The sequence below is a fragment of the Pipra filicauda genome, unplaced genomic scaffold, assembly GCF_003945595.2.
Source record: "Pipra filicauda isolate LSUMZ 115617 unplaced genomic scaffold, ASM394559v2 scaffold265_size1292809_pilon, whole genome shotgun sequence".
NCBI lineage: Eukaryota > Metazoa > Chordata > Aves > Passeriformes > Pipridae > Pipra > Pipra filicauda.
The window spans coordinates 1,265,668-1,287,860 of NW_024104382.1; the positions used below are offsets into that span (position 1 = coordinate 1,265,668).

Genomic DNA, 22,193 nt, shown 5'->3' on the forward strand with positions numbered 1-22,193 from the left:
CAGCAAAGTACTGGGAAGATCACCTCTAATCAGACAACAGTGATTCATGTTTAACTAGGTAAAGGTAAACCCTAGATCCAGCTGGCTCCCAGGGAAGCTTCCCCAAGGACAGGGTGTTGGTAGGAGTTTTTCCCAGTGCTTGGGGTTTATGATGGAAACTATTTAACACGTGGTTTGTGTGTCCATGTCAGGGCTGCAGCTGGGCAGGCTGAACCCTAGCTGGGGCTGAGGAAAGAGCCTCAACATCTGGACTGACAAAGAGAAGACCCTGAGCAGCTCTTGCTCTTTAAGGTTTTTACATCTCTCTGGGTTAATAGTGCTCCTCATTAGAGATCTGCACCTGAAACTTCCCTCCCATGCATTTGTCCAACTTCCTGCAAAGGCAGAAATCAATATGAATACATATGGAAAACAAGCCCTCCCCCCTCAATACGTTCATCTGGCCTGATTAACTGGGATCTTTGAGACAGACCCATGGGAAGTGGGAGTATCATCATTGTCCATGGAAGATGCCCCACGACTCTGCAGAGACATCACAGCAGCATGTGGGGAGGCCTTTAAATCTGCCCTGCTTACAGTGGCTGCTCTCCAGCATCCTGATTTGTAGGGTACAAGAACCTTGGATTAATGGCAATATTTTTATATTGCCTTAAATAAACTTCTATTCTTGACCAGAGCGTTGTACTTCATTACACTGGAATGTTAAATGCAGTATTTATCCACAGAGCTGTGCAGTCTTACAGCGATGATATTTGGAAAATTTTAACATTAAAGAGCTCTGGTTTTAAGAGTAAAAAGGGTTTCTAGCTGGAAGGGACCAGCCCTCCAGTGCTCAGGTACCACATAGCATGAACCTGAGCTTCCAGTTTATTTTCCAGGCACGTTTCTGGTGCTGAAGTCACTGACCTTTGTGAGAAGACCACTAGAGTGCACAGCCTGGTAGGGCACCTTCTGTGCCCCTGTGGTGATTTAATTCTGAGATAATATCCTCTGTACACATATGAATAATATCTTTGATTTCAGCACTTCTGACTTGAGGTGAAAAAGATGAGCGAGTGTGGGGGTGCAGCTGTTCTTTACACACCTGCTGCCCTATGAAGGTCATTGAACTGGGAGTTCAGCCCTCAAGTGCAACAGCTGGGACATCCAGGAGGATGCTTTGGGCAGTCTAAGTGCTGCTAGGATCTCTGCCAGGATGGAGGTGAATATACATGACACGCTCGTGAATTGCTGAGAGAAATTGGTGGGTGGGAGAGGAAAGAGAAGGGGGAGGTGAGGATGCCTTTTTCTCCTGTGCTCTTGTACAGTGGAAGGCTGATGACTGGGAGCTGTTGAAATGCTTGTAATTGTCTCATTAGAGGCAGAAAATGTAATTAAAAGGGACAGCAATCTCTCTCCAAATTCAAAACGCTGCAGTCTGTCTGTGAAAGCAATTTTGGCTATTAGCACAGGTGGCAATGTCCCAGCAATTGAACCCAGTCTAATTGCAGTGTCAAACCACTAAGGAGACAAAATGAGTTCCCTTCCAGGTGCCACCGGACGCAGCTGCCACGTCTGGGGGGGGGCGGGAGTGTGGGGCAGAGCTCGGATGGGACGGGGTGGGGTGGGACGGGCAGCCCCAGGGCAGGAGCCCTGGAACAGCAGGTGGGCACCCACCAAAGAGCAGAGGCTGTTTGCCAGGTGAGCTCCCCTTGCTCTGAGGGCAGGTGTGACACAGCAGCACGCGACAGTGCCATCTGCAGATGGCATGGGGAGCATCAGCTTTGCTGGAGACGAGCAGTTCAGCCAAGTGTTCTCCGGGACAGCGGGCAAATCACTCACATATTTGTCATGTTTTACTCAGATGCTAAAGCAGCTCCATGTCCTGGGAAATAGGGTGTTTGAATTTGTCAGCAAAGCTGAGATGTGAATGAGAGAGGCAGCTGGGTGGAAGCTCCCGCTCCCACACTGTCAGTGTGGTTGTTCCCTCTCTCCTGGGGCAGGGGGGCTCAGACAGCTGGGCCCCTTCTCTGCAGAACGAGGGAGGTTCATCCAGGGTTGCTGTGAGTACCCCGGGTAGGTGCAGTTAGTTCAGAGCTTTTGGTGCTCTTCAAGACTTTCAGAAAGACCTTCAGCTCTCCAGAGCCCTGAAATTACAAGAAATTTAGCTTCACATTCCTGTGACATTGTGAGGTTGACCAAAACATTTGGCTCATGGAGCTTTACTTCAACCTCTGGTGTATTTTCTTTGAGACAAAATCTACAGAACCCTCCTCTTTTCCTCTCTTGCTGAGTTATGTGTGTTGCTTTTCTTCTGGGACCAAAACCAGAGGAGCTGAAGCGTGCAGAGGAAAAGTCTTCCTGGGTGTTCCTCACGCCATGAAAAATGGAGCTGTCAGAGTTACTGCAGGGGAAAGCAGTGCCTCTAACTTGGTCCCCTGTGGCTTAGTGCTGGCTGTGTGTCCCTGCTGGGACAGACCAGCTGATCCAACCAGTCCCTTTGTACCCCACCACTCCAGTGATCACACCCTGGCAGCCAGAGGCCACCACTGGCGTGTCCTGCTCCTCTCAGAGGTGGGGACGGGCAGGTCAAAAAACCCCACTCACAAAACCATGACTAAAGTATTAGGAGAACTGGTGGAAGGCACCCGCTCAAGAGCTCACCTGAAATGTGTCCCCATGGTCTTTAACACCTCATGTCTCAACTTTGCAGCCTGGAAAGGGGACAGCGCTGAAGGAGATGGAAAGGAAGGAATTAACAAGGAAAGTAAAGGAGCTAATTTTTTGTTTCATTTCCTGAGAAATGAAAGAAGATTTTTGCAGCTAATGAATTATTTCTGAAAACAGTAGTAATAGCTGCAGGCAATATTAACTTCCAGTTTCCCAATGAGCAAGCTCATGTACTCACTTATGTACTGACTTAAAATTCTAATGTATTTTCATTTGCAGCAGCTCAACTCTAACATGACTCGGGGTCTGGAAAGAGGCCAGAAGAAGTAGCCATGTTTCTGACAGCTTAGTATCTCCTCAGATGAAGCAGTGGAAAACAGTGCCTGGATCCTATTGAAGCCTGGGGCAACCAATTATCTCAGCAGAGAGGCTCCAGAGCCCTTGGTTAGTGCTGGGGATGTGGGGAGTTTCTGGTTGCTGAAAGCACAGCGGCGATTTCAAGCTGAGCAGAAAAATCCATTGTGCCAGAGGTTAGACAGCTCTGCTGCTGCTTAAAAACACAGCGTGGGCCCCCAGCCCTGCTGAGAGACACCGAGCTCTGGGCTGCAGAGACACTGGGGGTTCTGCCTCCTTTTCAAAGAAACCCTCCAGCCCATCTGGGGGTAAAACCCAGCCAGGAATGTGGACTGGAATGCAGTGATCCACTGAAATACAATGATTCACTGGAATACAGTGATCCACTGGAATACAGTGATCCATTGGAATACAGTGATCCACCAGCATCTGATCCCCTCCCTGTCCCCGGGGGGCAGGTGGTGGTTTGAAGTCCCACCTCTGCCCCCAGAGCTGAGGCTGGTGGCCACTGGGGGTATGGGGAAGAGGGAAGGTGCTGCTCTGGCTGAGTCTCCAAGGTTGGGTTGGCTTCCCATGGCACTGCTCAGTGACTGAGGGATGTGTCATCCGAGAGAAAGAGTGAAACAGATGGTAGAGGGAGTTACAGTGGGAGGAAAACCCAATTAGAAGTCCCAGCATGGTTTGTGTTAGGGATATGGATCTTATACCTTAAGTAGCAGCCAGGAAAAGAAAAGAGAGGCACCAGGCTTTGTCACCCATGGTGGAGAAAATTCTGGTTCCAGGCAGAGAATGATACTGAAAAAACTTTTGCAAAGCTTCTGGGAGATTATTCTCTGAAGGGAGAGCAAATGAGGGAAATACAACAGGAGGGATGGACTTGGTATGTTCAGAGTGTGGGCTTCGTATTTCAACAGAGGTTTTTTAGCTTCCCCCTCCTGGAAGGATCCTTGATAGTTAAAACAGCAGCCCGGGAGGTGGAAGCCTGTAATCCCATCCCTGGGAATACCCCCAGCCTTGGCTTGTGTCTTGGGGGTCAGTGTCACCCTGTTTTGGACATTCAGAAGTTAATTTTCAGAAGAAGAGAGCATTCCATGAGCGAGGGTCGGGCAACAGAACCTCTCAGCCTCAGCTGCTGTGAAACCCCTCGGCCGTGAGACAGTTTGTGCCTTTTTGCCGTGCACGGGGACGGGGCAGCAGCTCCGAGGGCTGGAGGTTGTTGTGCTGTGACAGGGCTGGGTGAGGGCGTGGGGGGACCCACGCGGGGTTGGCACCACGCGGGGAAACACCTCCTCCCTGCGAGGGGGCCGAGCACAGGCTCTCGGAGTCCAGGGACTGCGAAAAGGCTGAAGACAGCGCGTTCCATGCTCTCAGCAAGCGCTTGGGGGATGCTGGACTCAAAACCAGCCGGGAGAGAGTGACTGTGGAAGGGAAACTATTCTGAGCAGGGGCTCATGGGCAGCTCTGTGTGTCCAGAGGGGGGAAAACCAACACCCCAGCCCCGCTCATCTGTGCAGCCTTGAACTTGAGAAGCCTCTCTCTGTGTTTTCCTGTGCTGCTCTTGCACTGTCCCCCTTTGCTCGCGTTGTGCTGCAGCCGAGCCCAGCCCTGGCACCGCGGGCGAGGGCTCCACCACTGCCCGAGGGATGCCCGCGGCACTTTCCCTGCCCCGGCTCTCCACAAGTGCTGCTCCTCAGAACAGGATGAGAAAGAGGGACCGAGCAAGAAAGAGAGATCGATCCCTGATTTTATTCCCTGACAAAAGGGCTAGGGAATAAAATCAGAAAAATAATTACCAAACAACATATCTCAAAATTAACGTATTTTTGCTTATTCTTTCTCACTGAAAGAGAAAGAGGGTTTTTTTCTTATATTTCCCCCATTATTCCTACCTGGTACTGCACACTTAATTTTCTTGCTGAACACTGGTTAATGTTAATGAATCACTCTTATGAAATAGATATGTGTTTTCTGAGGGGTGCTCATGGAAAAACAGGTCGAGATTTAATACAGAACCAGAGCTCAGGCATTCCCAGGCCTCACTGTTATGCTAAAGCCATCAAGTCAGCCCAGGAGCTCACAGCAGCAACCTTGGTAGAAAGGACTGCCCATCCTTAAAGCTTTTTGCTTTACATGAAAAAAATCCAAGAAATGTTGTTTGGTGAGTTTATTCTGGAACTTATGAGAGTATCAGCTGCACAAACTATTCCTGATATAGGCATATATTAAGAAAACTGCAACACAGTACAGGGCACTTGGTGTCCTGGAAATTCTCTTTAAGTACCTCCGTGTCTATAAAATCTTACTCCAGCTCTGGGTATGGCCCAGTGCATCCTATCCCAGCTTTCATTCATCCACCCTGACACCAGGATAGCAAAAGCTTCTAGTCGGGAAACTGGCACTTGGAGAACTCTTCCTTCACTTTCTCTTCATTTTTGTTACATAAATTCTGTTTTTCCTGGAATAGAGGCTCTGAACTGCTGAACTTGGTCTGAAGTCATCTCAGCTAATGAGCTCATTTACATTAATAGGAAATCAGCTGTTCCTTTTTGCTGGACTCCCAGTGGAGCAGCTGGTGGTCTGCTTTTTCCATGCAGCCACTCCCCTCCACACTGAAATGCCTCAAGAATATTTGTTTGCTAGAAAATGCTAATGGAAACCCAAAATTGCTGATGTAAAAAACAAATAAATAGAGAAACCCATGGATTCCTCTGGTCAATTAGACCTTCAGAAAGTGATCAAATGTTTTGTATATTATTAGATAGCAGTGAATAGCTCTATTCCAACAGCCTCATGGCTCTTAATGACTAATCATAAAAAACCAAAAAAACAAAAAACAAAAAAACCCAAAACCAAAACCAAAAAACAACAAACAACAGAGCAAAGCAGAGTTAGAGCAATGGTAACATTATTTGGCAGGAGCTGTATTGCAGTTTGGATGTAGCTGCTATAACACAACAGACCAAGACAGGATTCTTTCCCCTCCCTACCCCAGGTGGTCAGCACTGGCTGTTTGGGGAAGAGGTATAAGAAAATCTTACAGAGGACAATTTATGGAATTAACTGTTTTTGCTTTATACCGTTAGCTAAAAGGGTTTATATACCTTCTACTTAATTAATCCTTTGTCTCACATCATGATTTTCTTTTATTTAGTTGCCATTTAGAGTGTTTAAACTTCTTGGACATCCAGACTTCCCCATCAGTGGGGTAAGCTCTGCATAACCTCTGTCTCAGGTGCCTGCACTTTGGGAACTTAATTTTTTAGGGCTTTTTTGGCTTCATCAGTTTTTGTCAGAGAAAATAATGTCTTCAGTTTATTGTGTAATCTGCCTATTAAGTCTGCCTGTAAAGAGGAGTAAAACTAGACCATGAGCATCTGTGGGAATTCATTCTTGCTAAATAATTTAAATTTACACTTTCTCATGCCTGGATCAATCTTCATCTCAGTGTCTCCAAGCATTTGCCTCTCCACTGTTCAGGACAGTGCTGGGAGCTGCATCACTGTGCTGCTCATTTTAAGACTAATTATCATCAAGGCACGAAAACAACATTTTACATTATGTAATTTTTGTGTTTGCACATAGACCAATTCATTTGAGCTTCAATTATTGCTAACCACATGTCTGCCAACAGTGGAAAAATGGCACTGGATATAGCAAAACATAAACTATTATTATGTGGGGGTTTTTTAAAGTCTGAATCTATTTTTATAGATTTAGATATACATCTTTCATGTATCTACAGATATATATCTATAAAATAAATAGATATATAAATATAGAGAGACAAATAAGATAAAAATCTAAAAAATTAGATTAGCAATGTGGATTCATTGTTTAATTATACAGAGGTTAAACTGTATGATGCAATGTTGCACACGTTTGCTTTTGTTTTACAAAGCTCAGGTTAATTCTCAGTGCTTGTGTTTCCAACCAGAAATCACAAACTTTCATTGCTGTGACACATTAGTCTCAGCTTCTGTCTGGATGGTTGAAAATGATACACTGGGGCAAAGTTACCTCTAAATGGTCTTGCTTGCTGAATAATAGTGATATTGCATCTCTCAGTAGCCCAGTTTCTTACAGAAAGTAGGAAGGAAGGTAAGTAAGTAGAAAGGCAGTATGGAAGAATCTAATCTATATTTTATAAACAGCTTTTTTTTTTTTTCTGAAACACCTCTTGTAAATTTTTTATATTATCACTGACTCTTCTGAAATGACTAAAATATATTGAAAACTGACCTTTTCCTCCTGTTTATCTGCACTGAAACACCCAAACATCCTCCTTGGGTTTGGTGACACAATGCCAGGTTAGGTGGGAGCAGAACGATCCCTGGAGAAGGCAATGACATCCCTCAGAGCGAGGGCTGTGCTGCTCTTCCAGCAGCCCAGCCTCCAGCACTGCACACCAAGCTGAACTCTGGAAAACCTCCACTGGGTTTGTGAAAGAAAGAATTCAAAGTAACACAGTCCAGTGCCCACGGCTGCTCTTCTGGGGTCCCTCTGCCCTCGGGGGGATGGAGATGAGCCCCAGCAGTGCCTGGGGGGGGGGAGTTGCTGGGGCTCCTGTGCCCTGACTCGGGTGTTGTCTCCTTTGCCAGATGGTTTTGTTTGATTAACCTTTGGGATTGTTGGCTGTCGCCTGACTCGGTGTGAGGCAGACACCACCTTGCTCTGGGTGTTTGAAAAACAGATACAGGGGGTTTGTAGGTGGTTTAGAGGAAGGTGTGTAACAAAGAAAGAAAGAAAGAGGTTCCTAGCTTAAGCTAAATAAGAGGAATCAAAGGAAAATCCATTCAGGTGGGAAGGAAGATCTGGTGAGCTTATTGCTGATGGAGCCAAGAGAGAAGAGATGGCCTGAGGATCTGAGCTGGAGGAGAAGGAGAAAGGGAGAGAAAAAACTCCTGCATTTCATTAATCTGTATAAAGTCTGGAAATGATATATGGTGTTGGTAGAAAATTAAATCTACTGATGTTGGCCCCAGTAACATTTGGCAGCTGGTGCCTGAGGTGATGCCGGGGCTGGTGCTGAGCAGGCAGGGATGGCTCAGTGCTGAGCTGCCTCTGGACATGTGGGCTGGGAGGCATCCCTGCTCTCCCCTTCTGCCTGTGCTTTACTGTAACCTGCTCTAGTCAGTGCCTTGGCTTGGTATAAAGCACGTGCAGATCACAGGGCCGAGGGGATGTGGGGTGGAGGGCATAGGCAAGGTGAAGGTAAGTCTCTATAGTGTGTCTTAACTAGGGCAAAAATATTTCCTATCTGTAGATTGAGCACACAAGGATGAACCACCACGCCTCAGCAGACAGGCATTATTTTAATTGACTTGATAAAGTAAATCAGCTCATAGAGAAAACCTCCTTGGACAGTCTAATTACAGATACTGGGCTATAACTCAGGAGCTTGCATGGTCTGGCTGGCAGGCAAATAACAAGAGAAGCCATTAGCAGAAAGTGAAAGAGGAAGATGTTATAAGAATCTCTCCACTTTCTAATTCTTCATTTGTAAACTTCCCTTCAAGTTCAGTGCCTTAGTCTTGTTAGATGTCACTGTCATTACCTGCAATGAAACAGTCAACTGATCAATTAGATTTTTCTTATAAAGATCTTACTAAACTGAAAATGAACACAAGTAAATGCAGAACCATGTCATTAAATGCATGGACTTTTGTGAGATTTGTCCATTTGTGCATTTAACTTTCTGGTTTCCATTTGCAATTGTGATGGCTGCCTAAAATAAGATGTAGAACTGTGCACTCAGTCTTTTTCCTTGGATTTTTCTGTGCAGGAACCTGTAAGGGTCAGAGTGCAGAATACATGAACACATGCATGGTCTGGGTAGAAAGGTGTGTTTACTTGTTCTTTTGATATTTTTTAATGGTCATATATCAGTGTCTCCATAAATCAGGGGGTTCAGGTCAGAGCTTTGAGGACTATTACACAGAAACTGCATTCCAGTATAAAACAACATTTGATGTAATAAACTCAAAGAAAATATTCCCAAGCAGTTTGAATTACGTTTGCTCTGATGACTTGCATAATTTAACCAACCCAGTCTGATGGAGCAGAAAATTACAGTGGCTCTCACAAGAAACCCACTTCTGTCTCAAGCAGCAGCCAAAGCAGCCTGTCTGTCCAGTTTTCACACCCAAAGCTCCTCGTCTCCAAACCTCAGCTGTTCTCCCACCTGCGTCTGGTTCTGCATCTGCACAATTGCATGATCAAGATGCTGATTGCCCTGCATGGCCAGTGTGACAGGGGACACGTGTGTGACAGGGGACACGTGTGTGATAGGGACCACGTGTGTGACAGGGACCATGTGTGTGACAGAGAGCACATTTGTGACAGAAACCACGTGTGTTACGGGGACCACATGTGTGAGAGGGACCATGTGTGTGACAGAGAGCACATTTGTGACAGGGACCACGTGTGTGACAGGGACCACGTGTGTGCTGCACATCCCTGGTGTGTGCACAGAGGAGCCGGGCGAGGCCCCGGTCCCTGAGCCTGGCTGTGGTGCCGGGAGATGCGGATGGGTTTTGTCCATGTAGGGTGAGGACTGAAGGTTTGTGCACTGGATCTGTCAGACTTTCAACAGGAGGTGTCAGGCTCGGCACTGCTTTCCTGAATCACGGCCTTATCCGTGAGCAAATAACATATGTCTAAACCTGCTGTCAGCTGCAATGAGCTGAAGCCGAAGCTCAGTGCCAGAGGATCAGAGCTGTATTTTTGGCCAGTGTATGTGACCATGAAACAGAGCAATGAAGGCTTTGGGTTTATCCATACCTTTTTATTTATTTCTGTAGGCTGTAGTAAGGGACCATTGCTTTAAAACCCTTAGACATTTGGACATATTTTACAAGACAGTACAGTTTCTGAATGTCACACATTGATCACAGTTTCATACTACTACATGCATATAAAGACACGGATTTTTATTTTTTTTTAATAATTTGTTTACGGAAACAACCGGAGAGGTCAATAAACTTCAACGAAGAATGACTAAATCAAAGTTACAAAAAATGTAAGACTCTAAGTACACTAGTATATGGCTAATGTTGCTATAATCACCCCAAAGTGCCAGGGCATGGAAACATTTCTCAAAAGGGGAGAAAACATCTGCTGGCGCATTGCCCCTCGGGTGGATCCAATATAACCCAATGAAGAGATTGTGCAAGAGGAGCAGGATCTGCTGGGCTGTCAGGCACAAGCACTGCCCTTCCTTACGGACACACTGACCTGGGTTTCCCATTGCTTCCCCATTGCACAGGTTATAAACTAACCAAAGTGCAAGGTAAGGGAGAAACCGGTCCCAGTCTGCCCTTTCTGGGTCAGTCGCTTTTAATTTCCAGCTACAAAAGCAATTCCATCTCTGTGTACCAGCAGAGGCACAGGAAACACATTTTCCAGTTTTTATTTGTTGTTAAATATCACATTTTTCTTTTAAAAGGAACCCCACAGCTTTCCTATCCTTCAGTGACTAGGGATGCTCAGCTGCTGCCCTTTGGAGGTGTCACTGGGAAGCCCTTACCCGGGCTCGGGGGCCCTGCAGGTCCAGCAGCTGCCCTGGGCTTTTGGACAAGGAGGGCCTGAGGCTGCTCCCGGCCCTGGGAAATGTGGAGCAGCCCCACGTGCAGCACAGCCCCGGGTCCTCCTCTGGGTGTGGAGTCGTCGTTAATCAGCACTTGTAACAGTGCCCCTCTGATGTTTTCTCCCCTCTCAGGAACTGCTTCCCCTGCCTGATGAGAGAGCAGGATTCTGCTGCAGGAAGTTGGGGTGTATTTTTTTAATGCTAATCTAGTTGGAAAGCGAGTTTGGTTGGTAGCTGTGGCTGGCCTTTCTGAGTACAGTACCATGGCTTCAAAATTCAAAGTAACATGGAGATGCTGCTCCCCCATCCCCCAAGCACACTAGTGGGGAATGGTTCAATGCAAAAGCAATTTTCTGCACCCACCACCAAAAAGCCAGAGAAAGGGGAAAAAAATGTTCTTCTTTGTCACAAGGCAACAAAAGTGACATAAACAAAACAAATCACAGGGGCAGGAGCCAACGGTACGTGGCTAATGGTACATGGAGGCAGTGAAACGTTGCAGGAAGAAGAGTCATAAAGGGCAGAGCTCCTGAATGAAATAGAGAGAGTAGAGAAGAATGGGTGAATTGCCTCAAATGCTGGTTACCAACAGGACCAGAGGTTGTGCCACAATCCAAGGTAACCATTGGCCCATGTGCTAGTGGTGTCCTCCCAGCATCAGTAAGCCCCTGGACCGAGGGCTGAGGGTGTTGAACCGTGGGGCTGGGTTTGTGGTCCTGCTGTAGGGACAGTCACCTGTGAATTTGGGATGGCATTCGTGGCATCAAGTCCACAACGAGTGAGCTGACATGGACGGATGCTCAGTCAAGTTTGGAATGACATGTTTGTCTTCCTCTTGACTGAAGGATTTGCTCCTTTCCCAGGCTTTCACTGACCTGCCTCTGTTTCCCATTCTCTCACGCCATTGGTTTCCTTGGAGGTACTGTGGGCAGACACCTCCAACCCTGAGGTCATACAAAGCTATTAGTTTTCCATTAGTTTTTAGAGATATGGGTCCAAATTCTTTACTGGTCTAAATGGGCTTTCACTTACATCAGCAAAGAATTTGGCATTTCATGCAAATTTGGCTCCCTGGCTTCCGTGAGGCTCTAGTTTGGAGGGGTCTTTGTACTGAGTCCAGCCTGATTATTAATTTCTGAAGGTAGTGTCACTGCAGTCTTGAAAAGACCCCTTTAAAAACAAAGGTTAATCCTTGTTCAGTCCTACAGAGCATCGATAGTATTATTTCTAGTTAAAAAGAAAAAGGAAGCTTTTGCTTTCTCTTCTAAGCCTCTAGACTGAAAACTTCTTGTGCGATGAAGCCAGAATCAAGCAAAGCAAAATTCTGAGTAGTATTTACAGATATGAACACTTGTGGCACCCAACCATTGGTGTCAAAGGACACTTATTGTGGCTTAGGTAACACCAGCAACAAAGGGGATACACAGCCTGGATGCAGACTTTCAGTTTTCCTAAGGTTTCCTTTGTCTGGCCAAGACAAAGTTTCAGTGCAAGAGCCGAAATGTGATCAGCATGGGGTATGAGACACATGCTGGAAAATAAACATCTCTTCTTCAGAGGGCTGGTTGGTATTTGGGGCGTTCCTGTCCTGGTATGGGAGGTTGAAGTTAAGACTGGTGTGACTGGAAGCTTTCTGTGGTTTTGTTGACTATGCTCAAACAAACCTGACATGGAAGGTGCCTTTTGAAGGGACCTTTAATGTGACTGTTGATGACAGATATGGGGGGCTATTGCATTAATTGCTTCCCAGAACAGAAAAATCCTACCCAGCTTTAATATCTTCATGTGTGAATGGGCCTTGCTGATAATTAATAACATGCAAGCCTGGGTCTACTGGTTATTCCATTCATTCGAGTGGTATCTGGACTTTCCGAAACACACATTTTCCCAAATTAAATCTGTTTCAGGTTTATCGGCTACTGTGGTGGGCATGTAGGAAAATCACACAAGCAAACAAAAGGAAATGGAACCAGAACTCCATCTTTGGCAAAAACATGGTCACTGACCAGACTAGTGGGTGCATTCAAAAGGAGATGTCTGTGCAGAGCTACAGAGCGGGTCTGAAGCTCTTCATCATGCTGAACTTCACCAGGCCATGAGATAGCTTCAGGATGCACATTTATCTCATGGACTTTTTATTCAGTTTCTGTGAGGGTACAGCTGTAAAGGGAGCAAGGAGGATCATTAAGTAAGCAGGTACATGGACAAACTTGACCATAACTAAATCAAAATCCCTTTCTGAATGTTTACGTTCAGGTTGCTCATTCCTCCGTAATTTTTTCTCATCTCCTGATTTTCTCTGGGACCAAAAATAAAAATTCCAAAAGCCAGTGGGAAATGAAAGTCTTGACACTTCTGTTTTAAACCCAGGAAAAACTCCCCTGAAGGTGGGAGCGTTGCCTGATTCAAATCCTGTCTCTTCTTTATGTTCTCAGCTTAATCAATGTGCATCTGGAAGAACACTGCAGCCAGTGGCGTTGGCTGACACCTCCCCTGCCGTCACCGAGGGCAGGGTCTGGCCCGCTCTGTGTTTCTCAGAAGGAACATCTCAGTTTCCAGAGGCAGTCTCTGGTTAGTTTTAAGTGCCACAAACAGGAAAATACAAAAACATGACAACATCAGACAAACTCTGCGACCTTTCGCAGACGCACTTCCAGGAGGGGATGTTGCAGGTGTTTATCAGAACAGAAGAAAATAATGACAACAGAAAGGTTGGGGGATCAGCTGTGTAAATGAACACCAAGAAAGCATCTAATATATTATTCTGTAATACAAAAAGAAGAAATCTGACTTGATCGCCCTATTATAAATTTGCTAAAAATACAGATATATATTTATATTTTTATATATATATAATTAATTTTTTTTTTTTAAATCTGAACAGAAAAATAGACTACTCTGGAATGCATGAAAGTCACGTGACTTTTCCATACATCAGATACTTATAAAGCCAACACAATGGCAAGCAGGAGGTACAGAGGTAACTAGAACTTCTGTACTTTATTCAAGAACTATTTAAAGCCATATTCTCCCCAGGTGGGTGATCCGAAAGCAACCCAAGGTAACACTAGTTCAGTCTGATTACCGTAAGCAGAAGTGACTGCCTGAACATGAAGGGGTTGGAGCTAATTTGGAGTGACCGGGGAAGGCCAAGTCCCCACGTCGTTCCCGGCTGGACTGTGCAGGAGGGCACTGGTGCCACATGGTTCTCCATCGCCCGACTGCTTTATTCAGTAATTCTACAATTCGCTTTAAAATGAGGTGTTAAAAACTAGTGGAGGTCATGTTATGTGGAGCTTACCAACAGAGAGAGAACGTGGCTTTAGAGACCTTGTCTTTGCAATGAGTTTTTACATACCCTTGCTATTGACTATAAACTGTACCAGTCATAATTCTGTCAAGACATAAATATACAATAGGTACAAATATTAACAATACATTACAATTTTACAGAAGAGAATACTGTTTTCCTTAGAAATGTGTATCTTATTAGCTGCAAGGGAAGAAAAGGCTACAGTTTATCACAGCCATAGTTGCCAAAGAAACCGACGGCCTCGGATGTGTTTCTGCGTGACTCGCACAGGCGGATATTCCCCGGCATTTGACACACGGCACGTTCAGGAAGGGAATGTGCGTTCCACGGGTTTTCTTTTCCTCTCTCTCTCTCTCTCTCTTTTTTTTTCCTCCTTTCTTCTACCTTTATTGACTCTCGAACCTTTCAGAAAAATGTGGATTTCACAGGAGACTCTTTTGTTTTGGGTTGTTTTCTGTTTTTTTGTTTTTTGTTTTTTTTGTTTTTGTTTTTTTTTTCATAAGTGTGCTTAGGTGAAGTTTCTAAGAAAAGGCACTGAGAAATCTACTGCAATGTCACGGCTTTTTTCCTCTGTTCAAGGCTAAAACTCAAAGAATCTTTGCCTCCTGGTTAAGAAAACTGCACCCACTCCTTCCACATATATATATGTTCTATATATATATTTATAGATATGTATTAAAAACAACATTGATGGTGTAGGATACAAGCAAGCGCAGACATCACACATACATAGTCCTTTCAGGTGTGAAGTCTTCTGCAGCAGCAGGTGAGGCTCTGTCAGCTTGCTTGATACATGGTGCACAGTAAATTCGCAGACCTGAATGCCAAATATCAGTGATTAAACTGCATGCTTTCATCAGGAGATACTGCATGCAGGAGATACTGCCTATTTTCCCCAACTGTTATGAACTTTGGGAAACATGTTATCAAACAAACTATAAAATTAAATTGTCTTTCTAGGGTCTATAGGATTTGGTGAGCATTATGTTTTCAAAGCACTGCCTTTCCTTTGCAATGAGTACAGATTTAGTCTATCACAGCTTTAGGTTAGAGTAGATTTCCCAGTGCTTACATTATATATATGTGTATTATGCACACACACACATATATAGATACATACTTCATATTCAGACTTTATTTCATTAAAATAAATTAAACATACTTCCTTTTTAATTGGGCACAAAATGAGAGCTACATCTTCATACACAAATAAGAAAGAAATGCTCTTCAAGCATATTATATGCTTAATTTTTAATTATTTGCTTTCTATAAGAAATCTATAGGACTTTGGCTATTCAGACTTAAAAGGTAGATTTTTAATGATACTTTTGAATTTGGCTTTCAAAAGTGACTCAATAAAATGCTACTTTAAAGGTAGGACTAAATAGATGACATAAGGTGTGTGTCGTGAGCGATCACACAAGGCAGACAGAGGGCCTTTGGTTACAAGGAGAGTTGCACCAGTTGATTATCAGATAAAAAATGATAGAATTGTTGATCTATACATTTTTGTCAGTGCCATCTGTAAACCAAATACATCAATTTGGATGAGAGTGTGGTAAATACTACACTATATGGCTATATTTAAATATGTTCACTTTTGTGATATGTAAAATATGACTTTTTTTTCCACATGAAAGCATCAGCTCTAAAAATATTTAACTTGGAAATCACTATTACTTACTTTATCAAAAAAATTTTCCCTGATTTTTCTTCTTTTTACAGTTGTGCAGATGGCAGACACGAATGATCACTAAAACACAGAGATTATGTTAAGACTGTTCTCCTTAAGATTTCTCGTTGCTGCTCCGTGGCCTCAGAAAGCCACAGAATAAATCAGTATTTAAAGCTTATCTGCTGGAAAGTCACTTCACTTTTTCATGTCAGCTCAATCTTAACTAGTATCTCAGCAATACGTCGGTTCCTCTAAGTACACTTGTATTTACTATGGCCAAATCCTAAAGTCCTTCACCAGGCAAAGAGCCCACTCAGAGGAACGGTGGTTTAGGCTGCGGGAAGGCAGAGTAAAAGCGAACAAACCTCAGGAACTGGCCCTGTGTAAATACCCTGTGGAGTACACGGTGCCTGGGACTTCTTTTGGGTACCTTCCGCGTCACTCTTTGCGCGGCGCGAGGTCTCTCGCTGCGGGCGGGTAATTCCTGAGGGGGTGGCTCAGGTCTTACTCTCGCACCTTCCCGGGGGTCTCGCCTTGCAAGGGCGGCTCTGAGCGGGTCCCTGGGCTGGTCCCACCGCCCGGGGCCAGGGTCGGCTGAGCAGAGCAGAGTCACTCCACCGTGTGTACAGTTTGTGCCAAGGAGACACCTAACAAAGCTCTCACCGCAACCCACGGTAGTTGCTAAAACAGGAATGTGCTTATTGCTTTTGTCCGTACATGCTGCATTCACCACTAGGGTTACAGACAGGAGTGCGGCACGGCCTGGACGGACAGACGGTACATTCAGGACTAACCAACGGCTTGGTTTTACAATAGGAAGGAACAAAACGCAGCGGACTCGAGCGGCTTGGGGGGGGGGGGGGGGTCTTCCTCCCACCTGTGCCTCCGCTCCCGCGTCCCGTGTCTCAGCTCGTCCCCGGACCTGCTGCCTGCAGATCGCTACACGCCCCGGCAGAACTCGGAATAGGTCAGGAAACGCTCATCGACAGTTATTTACAGTTGAGTTTTACAGTAGAAACAGAGAACAACAGAAAAGATTACCATCACAGTTATCACAGGACAGGTTGTGACTTGCTACAGGCGTGTAACAAATCACAGTCACAACAGGAGGCACAAATTAAAGTAGTGCTTGGTTAAAGTGCTTGATTGTTACACTCTGCTATCCTACTCCAGCATTGCAACAACGACAACAAAAAGTCAACGTAAAGTGCTTTTCCCCCCCAAGATTAAAAACCAAAGACAAATTATTTCCTACACAATTTGACATAACTTTATTGAAACAATAATATTTTAAAAACCTAGGCTGGTGGCTGCTAGTTCTGTTCACTTAAAATGGTCAGATCTTTTTTTTTTTTCTCTTTTTTTTTTTTTTCTCGTTTCACTTAAAAATGACTGGATGCTATTAAAACATCAGGCCTGATTCTCCTGCCTCTCGCAGCTGCTTCATGCCATGGCTCTGCAGGAGCCTCTCCTGTCCAACCTCCTGGCGAGAGGGAGCACAGCCAGGCCCGGGACGGGTCACTAACGAATCCCTCTTTTTGCATATTTATGTAACACTTGCATATCTTTCACCGCGCTGCTTGGGCGCAAAAAGCTTCGGACCAACCTGTTCCTCTCCTACGCCAAGGGCGAGACTCTGGCTGGCGCCTGGAGTCGGCGGGCGGGCTGGAAGGGGGGGCCAGGCAGCCGTCCCGGTGCCCCCGGCACGTACCGGGGGTCCGGCCACGCTCACCGTCCCCGCGGGCAGCGCAGCCACATCTCCCTCCCCACCGAGGGCGAGAGCCGAGCTCTCCTTCCAGCCCTGCGCTCCCCGGCACCGGGAAGGGGGTCTGGCTGCGGTGCCCCTGGAGAGTCCTGCTTCTGCATGGCTCCTTCACACCTTCCCACGTGGGCTGTGGGCCCCCGAGGGCCACGCACTGGCCCTGGGGCAGGTACCGGCTTTTAGCAGAGGGTCAGTGCAAGTTTCACTATGTCCTAGGGGATGTTTGGGATTAGATACAAGTGGTGCAACTCACCCTGCTGATATTTCAAAAGAAAACATCAGGTCCTACAGGATATCGGATTGTTAAACACACAGAGAGCATTTTAATAATTGGTTTCTCTAGACCATTATTTGTTTTAAATGGTTTTCACTCGGATTTTCCAATAATGCAAGTGTTCCCTGTTACCTTCAGACATAATATCCATCAGAGAAAGCTGTAGATGGGGAACAGCTGCCCTGAAGCAGTGAGCATTGTGTTTTTGAAAGCTTTATACCAACCCCAGCAATTTATTCCAGAGTTCAAATCTGGCTGCCTTGGCATCCTTTATGGAACTAACGCAAATCAGATGTTAATATTTCCAAAAGGAGCTCTAGCGTTCAAGGGGAATGGATGGATATTTGGTCACATTGGCTTCACTGGACAACATGAAAGGAGATCAATGTGTGATCATGATTTGCAATCCTTATTTTTGACTGATGTGGGCAATGTCTTTAGAGTTGTTTCAGAGAAGGACATTTTCACAAACCCACACTGGACCTCCCCCAGACTTTTAGAAACAAGTGGCTTGTTTCAGCCAAGTTCATGCCATGCAGAAGCTCTTTTGTTTGTGTTGACTGTAAAGACATTCCTTTAAACTTTCAGTAAGTTCTTTTGGAGCCCACCTCAGATGCTTTGATCATGTGTGTTAGCATGTCCTCCACTGCCTGGTAATACATGGACTTCTGGGGAAATGTGATTTTCTAGTCTGACAGTCTCCTGATTGCCCTGGGTTCTTCCAGTGATACCTTCCATAGAGTAAATGCAGTTCTGCCCTATCAGCTTAGGGGAGGTGGGTAAAGCAGCAGCTTCTAGATGGTTCTTCTCTGTTCTATAAACATGGTCCTTTTGCTTTAGATAGCCACTGTTTGTAACATTGTACTTGGGACTCACATTTCCGGGCGGACTTGAATCGTACATCAGCTGACCTTCGTCATCAGTGTCAGCGTCTATATATTTGTGTATACCAGCATCATGGAAGTTGAAAGCTATGGCTGCCTGTGACTCCGGTGACTTTGGGGGGGTTCTCGCACTCGCAGTTGTGTAGATTGAGGGTTCTGGGCTCATGAGAGATCTGTCAGAGAGTAAGGAAGTATCTGTGGCAGCAGCAGCTCCCCGGCTCTTGAGAGAGTCTGGATATATCCTCAGTACATTTGATGCTGGTACTAATGTGCTGGTGTCCTCTTCCATGAAGTTGACTTTCAGAGATCTTAGTTTTAAAGGGTTACTGGCCTTTATGGAGCTTTTGGGACTTTCAATGAAAAAAGCAGAACGGTGGCTGCCTTCGGAGCTCGGGTTCATTTCCACATACCTGGCACCGCTCCCCTCTGGCCTGCTCTGCTCCTGGATGACGTTAATGCTGCCCTTGCAGGGCAGGGTGGTGAGCGGGCTGTGGGAGAACCGCCCGGAGTCGGGGAACTCTGCCGCACAGCTTATGAAGCTGTCGATGCTGGACATGCTCCTCATGTCAACGATCCCATCAGTGCGAGTTGTCAGCAGGGGCACCATAGGGCCGGGAAGGGTTTCCATTTCTAGCTCTTCCTTTTGCCTTCCAGGTTGACTCGACTCTTTAGTGTTAAGGTTTGGCTGGGACTGAGTCTTTGCCATTTTGTTGTACATGTCCTCAAGCTGTTGGACGTTCAGGTGCTGGGGACTTGAAGATGACCTGGCTTTTTCTGGGGATCCCGGTTCCTTAGTTTCAAAAGATTTACTAGAGCTAGTTTCAGAAAGGGTTCTCTTGGTCCATTTCCATTTGCTGGGAGATAAATGATTGTCCTGAACTTTATCCTTTTTGGTTATGCTTTCTCCATTCTTTTCAACCACAATGTCCATGAGTTCTATGCTGCGGGCAAAAGCATCCTTCATGTTCATGGAAACAATACTACCATTCCTTTTTGCTCTTTCAAGAGCTTCCCTGCGCTTAATGGCTTTCTCCTGCCTCTTCTGCTCTTTGTAAAACTCAGAGAAGTTATTGACAATAATTGGGATGGGAAGAGCAATCACCAGCACACCAGCAATGCAGCACAGTCCTCCTACTATTTTACCTAAAAGAGTTTTGGGGTAGATGTCTCCGTAGCCTACTGTTGTCATGGTGATTGTTGCCCACCAGAAGGAAGCTGGGATGCTCTTGAATTTTGTATCATCCTCATCCTTTTCTGCAAAAAACACTAAACTGGAAAAGATCATAATGCCCATGGCCAAAAACAAGATGAGTAATCCAAGCTCATTGTAACTTCTCCTGAGTGTAAACCCCAAGGACTGTAAACCCGTTGAGTGCCGGGCGAGCTTTAGAATCCGGAGTATCCTCATAATCCGAAATATTTGGACCACTCGTCGTACATTTTGGAACTGAAGTACACTTTTATTGGATTCAGTGAGGAAGATAGTGACATAGTAGGGTAAGATAGCCAGCAAATCTATAGCATTCAGGGGGCCTTTGAAAAACTTCCACTTCTTAGGCGAGGAGAGGAACCGCAGGAGGTATTCCATTGTAAACCATGCAATGCACACTGCTTCCACGTGGGCAAGTTGGGGGTTATCTGTGGTCTGCCCAAATTCATCCATGCCTTGTAGTTCAGGAAGTGTGTTAAGGGACAAGGCAATTGTAGATAGCACAATAAACATGATGGAAATGATTGCCAAAATCTGGAAAGGAAAGAGAAAACAGTGAGTTCATCTCAGAATACATTATGCTATCGCTGCCGTTAACACATGGCTGTATTTTCACTTACACACTGCAAGACTAATTTTGCTCAGTGCACAGAAGTCAGATAACCAATGCACCCTGAGCTGATTTTATTTTGGAAGCTGTTTTAGTTATGGCAGATGCATAAAGAAGATAAAACATCTACTTCAGCTCCTGTGCCTTCATCTCCACGTAGTCAAGGAACACATACCCAGCCACCAGGAAGCCAGGAGGATGCCAGGAGGGCTGTGAAGCAGTTCACAGCAGGAGCTTTTGAGTAACTACTAATTAGGTGCCCAACAAAGCCCATCTGGACAACAGGCTCTGAAATTTAAGCAAGAAGGAATGCAACTGTGAATACACAATTCCATCAGAGCAGTGTCCTCCAGTTAATGCACAGTTACAGCTGTAATTTTGGGTCCTTATGGCTATAGAGATGTGTGCAGAATTCTACTATGTAAGTGTACAAATAATACACTCTTGTTTAATGACTCATCTCTAATTTGAAACTTGATGGTTGTGAAATACATGAAAACTTCACCAAGCTTTTTAAGCCATTTTGAGCTCTGAGCTATTCTGCAAGTGACCGACCGGGGGAAAGACCAAACATCCAAGCAAACCAAACTGGACACTGGGACAGCCAAAGCAGGGCAGGTCCAGCCACTGGAGACCTAATCTGTTGTCAGAAAACAGCTGAAGAGTGCAATGAGATCCTATGCAATGCTCTGCAGTGAGCAGCCTCTGTAAATCCCACGTAAATCTGATCAGATCCTGGGCCACCGACTCTGAAGTGCTGCATTAGTGTGTTTGCAGCTTCCCGATGGCGTAGGCAGGCTGTCCTTCTGTACCTGTTTTATATAGACATTAATTCTATATTTTCCAGCTTTCCCTAATTACACCTCCTTTTAAAGCCTTTTTAGGGAGGTTTTAGAGCTGACAGACAATTCGAGGAGCGTTTTTTCCACTAGTGAATTCTTCTTCTAGTTTATTGATTGGGTAGGATAATATATAGTTTCTTAGGTAACTGCCAGAAAACAGCTGCGATTGCAAAACACACATACATGTGACTAACATTTTATGTCCTCGCTTCAGTGTAAGCTGGTCCCTTATGAAGGCTTTTCTCCTTTTTTACAGAAAAGCAGCATGAAATCGATTGCAATATATATGCCTGATGACTAGATACACAACGTTCAGCAATGAATTACAAAACACATGACAAAAGTTCTGCATCGCAAATTGCAAATCTGACACACTCCTTCCTGGCCAATATAACACAGCCACAGTGACCTTTCTCAGCCAGCCTTAAAATACCAGAATATCCACAGTTACCACCTGGGGAACTGGACAAAGAAATTCCTGATGGATTTCTCTTCAGCCAAGCCCAGCACAAACATCCTAACAGTCAGGAAATATCAGACTTCTGGACATTTATCCCCAAACAGGCAGTTGCTGCAATGGGACAAGCCTGGTTCTCCTCCAAGGAGAAATATGCAGGTACAACATGGTTCAGAAACACTGTGGTCTTCTCTAGAAGACCTTTTCTCCGTAGCTGAAAGGTAGAAATGGTCTACAAAGGTTGGAAGCTTCACTTGAATTAAGTTCATATAGCAAACTATGGTTTTAAGAGAAAAGCCCATATACCTTCAAAAAACCCAAATGTAAGGCAAGAGTTTCAATTTTTGAAAGCTTGATTTCAATGGGCGTTTTAAAAACCACTTGCTGTTAAGAAAATCCCTTCCAAATCAATGTTCTAAAGCCATTTACCTTTTAACTCAGTAAAATGCACTGTATAACTGTGATTTGCACGTGACACTGCAGACTTAGGAATTTAATCTGGAGAATAAGATTTTACTAGAAACAAGAATTTACTCCATTAAATGCTCTGGTTTCATTGTGTGATTTGGAATAACTAG

General features: G+C 45.1%; 1 protein-coding gene across 1 annotated transcript; it reads right to left on the reverse strand.

Annotated features, from left to right (window-relative positions):
* Positions 1 to 9,766: 9,766 nt before the first annotated feature.
* On the reverse strand, positions 9,767 to 20,240 carry KCNB1 (potassium voltage-gated channel subfamily B member 1; the record flags this gene model as incomplete). The annotated part of the gene is made up of 1 exon (XM_039382333.1): positions 9,767 to 20,240. A coding segment is annotated over one exon (2,019 nt), but the record flags the coding sequence as incomplete, so codon positions are not given.
* Positions 20,241 to 22,193: the final 1,953 nt, after the last annotated feature.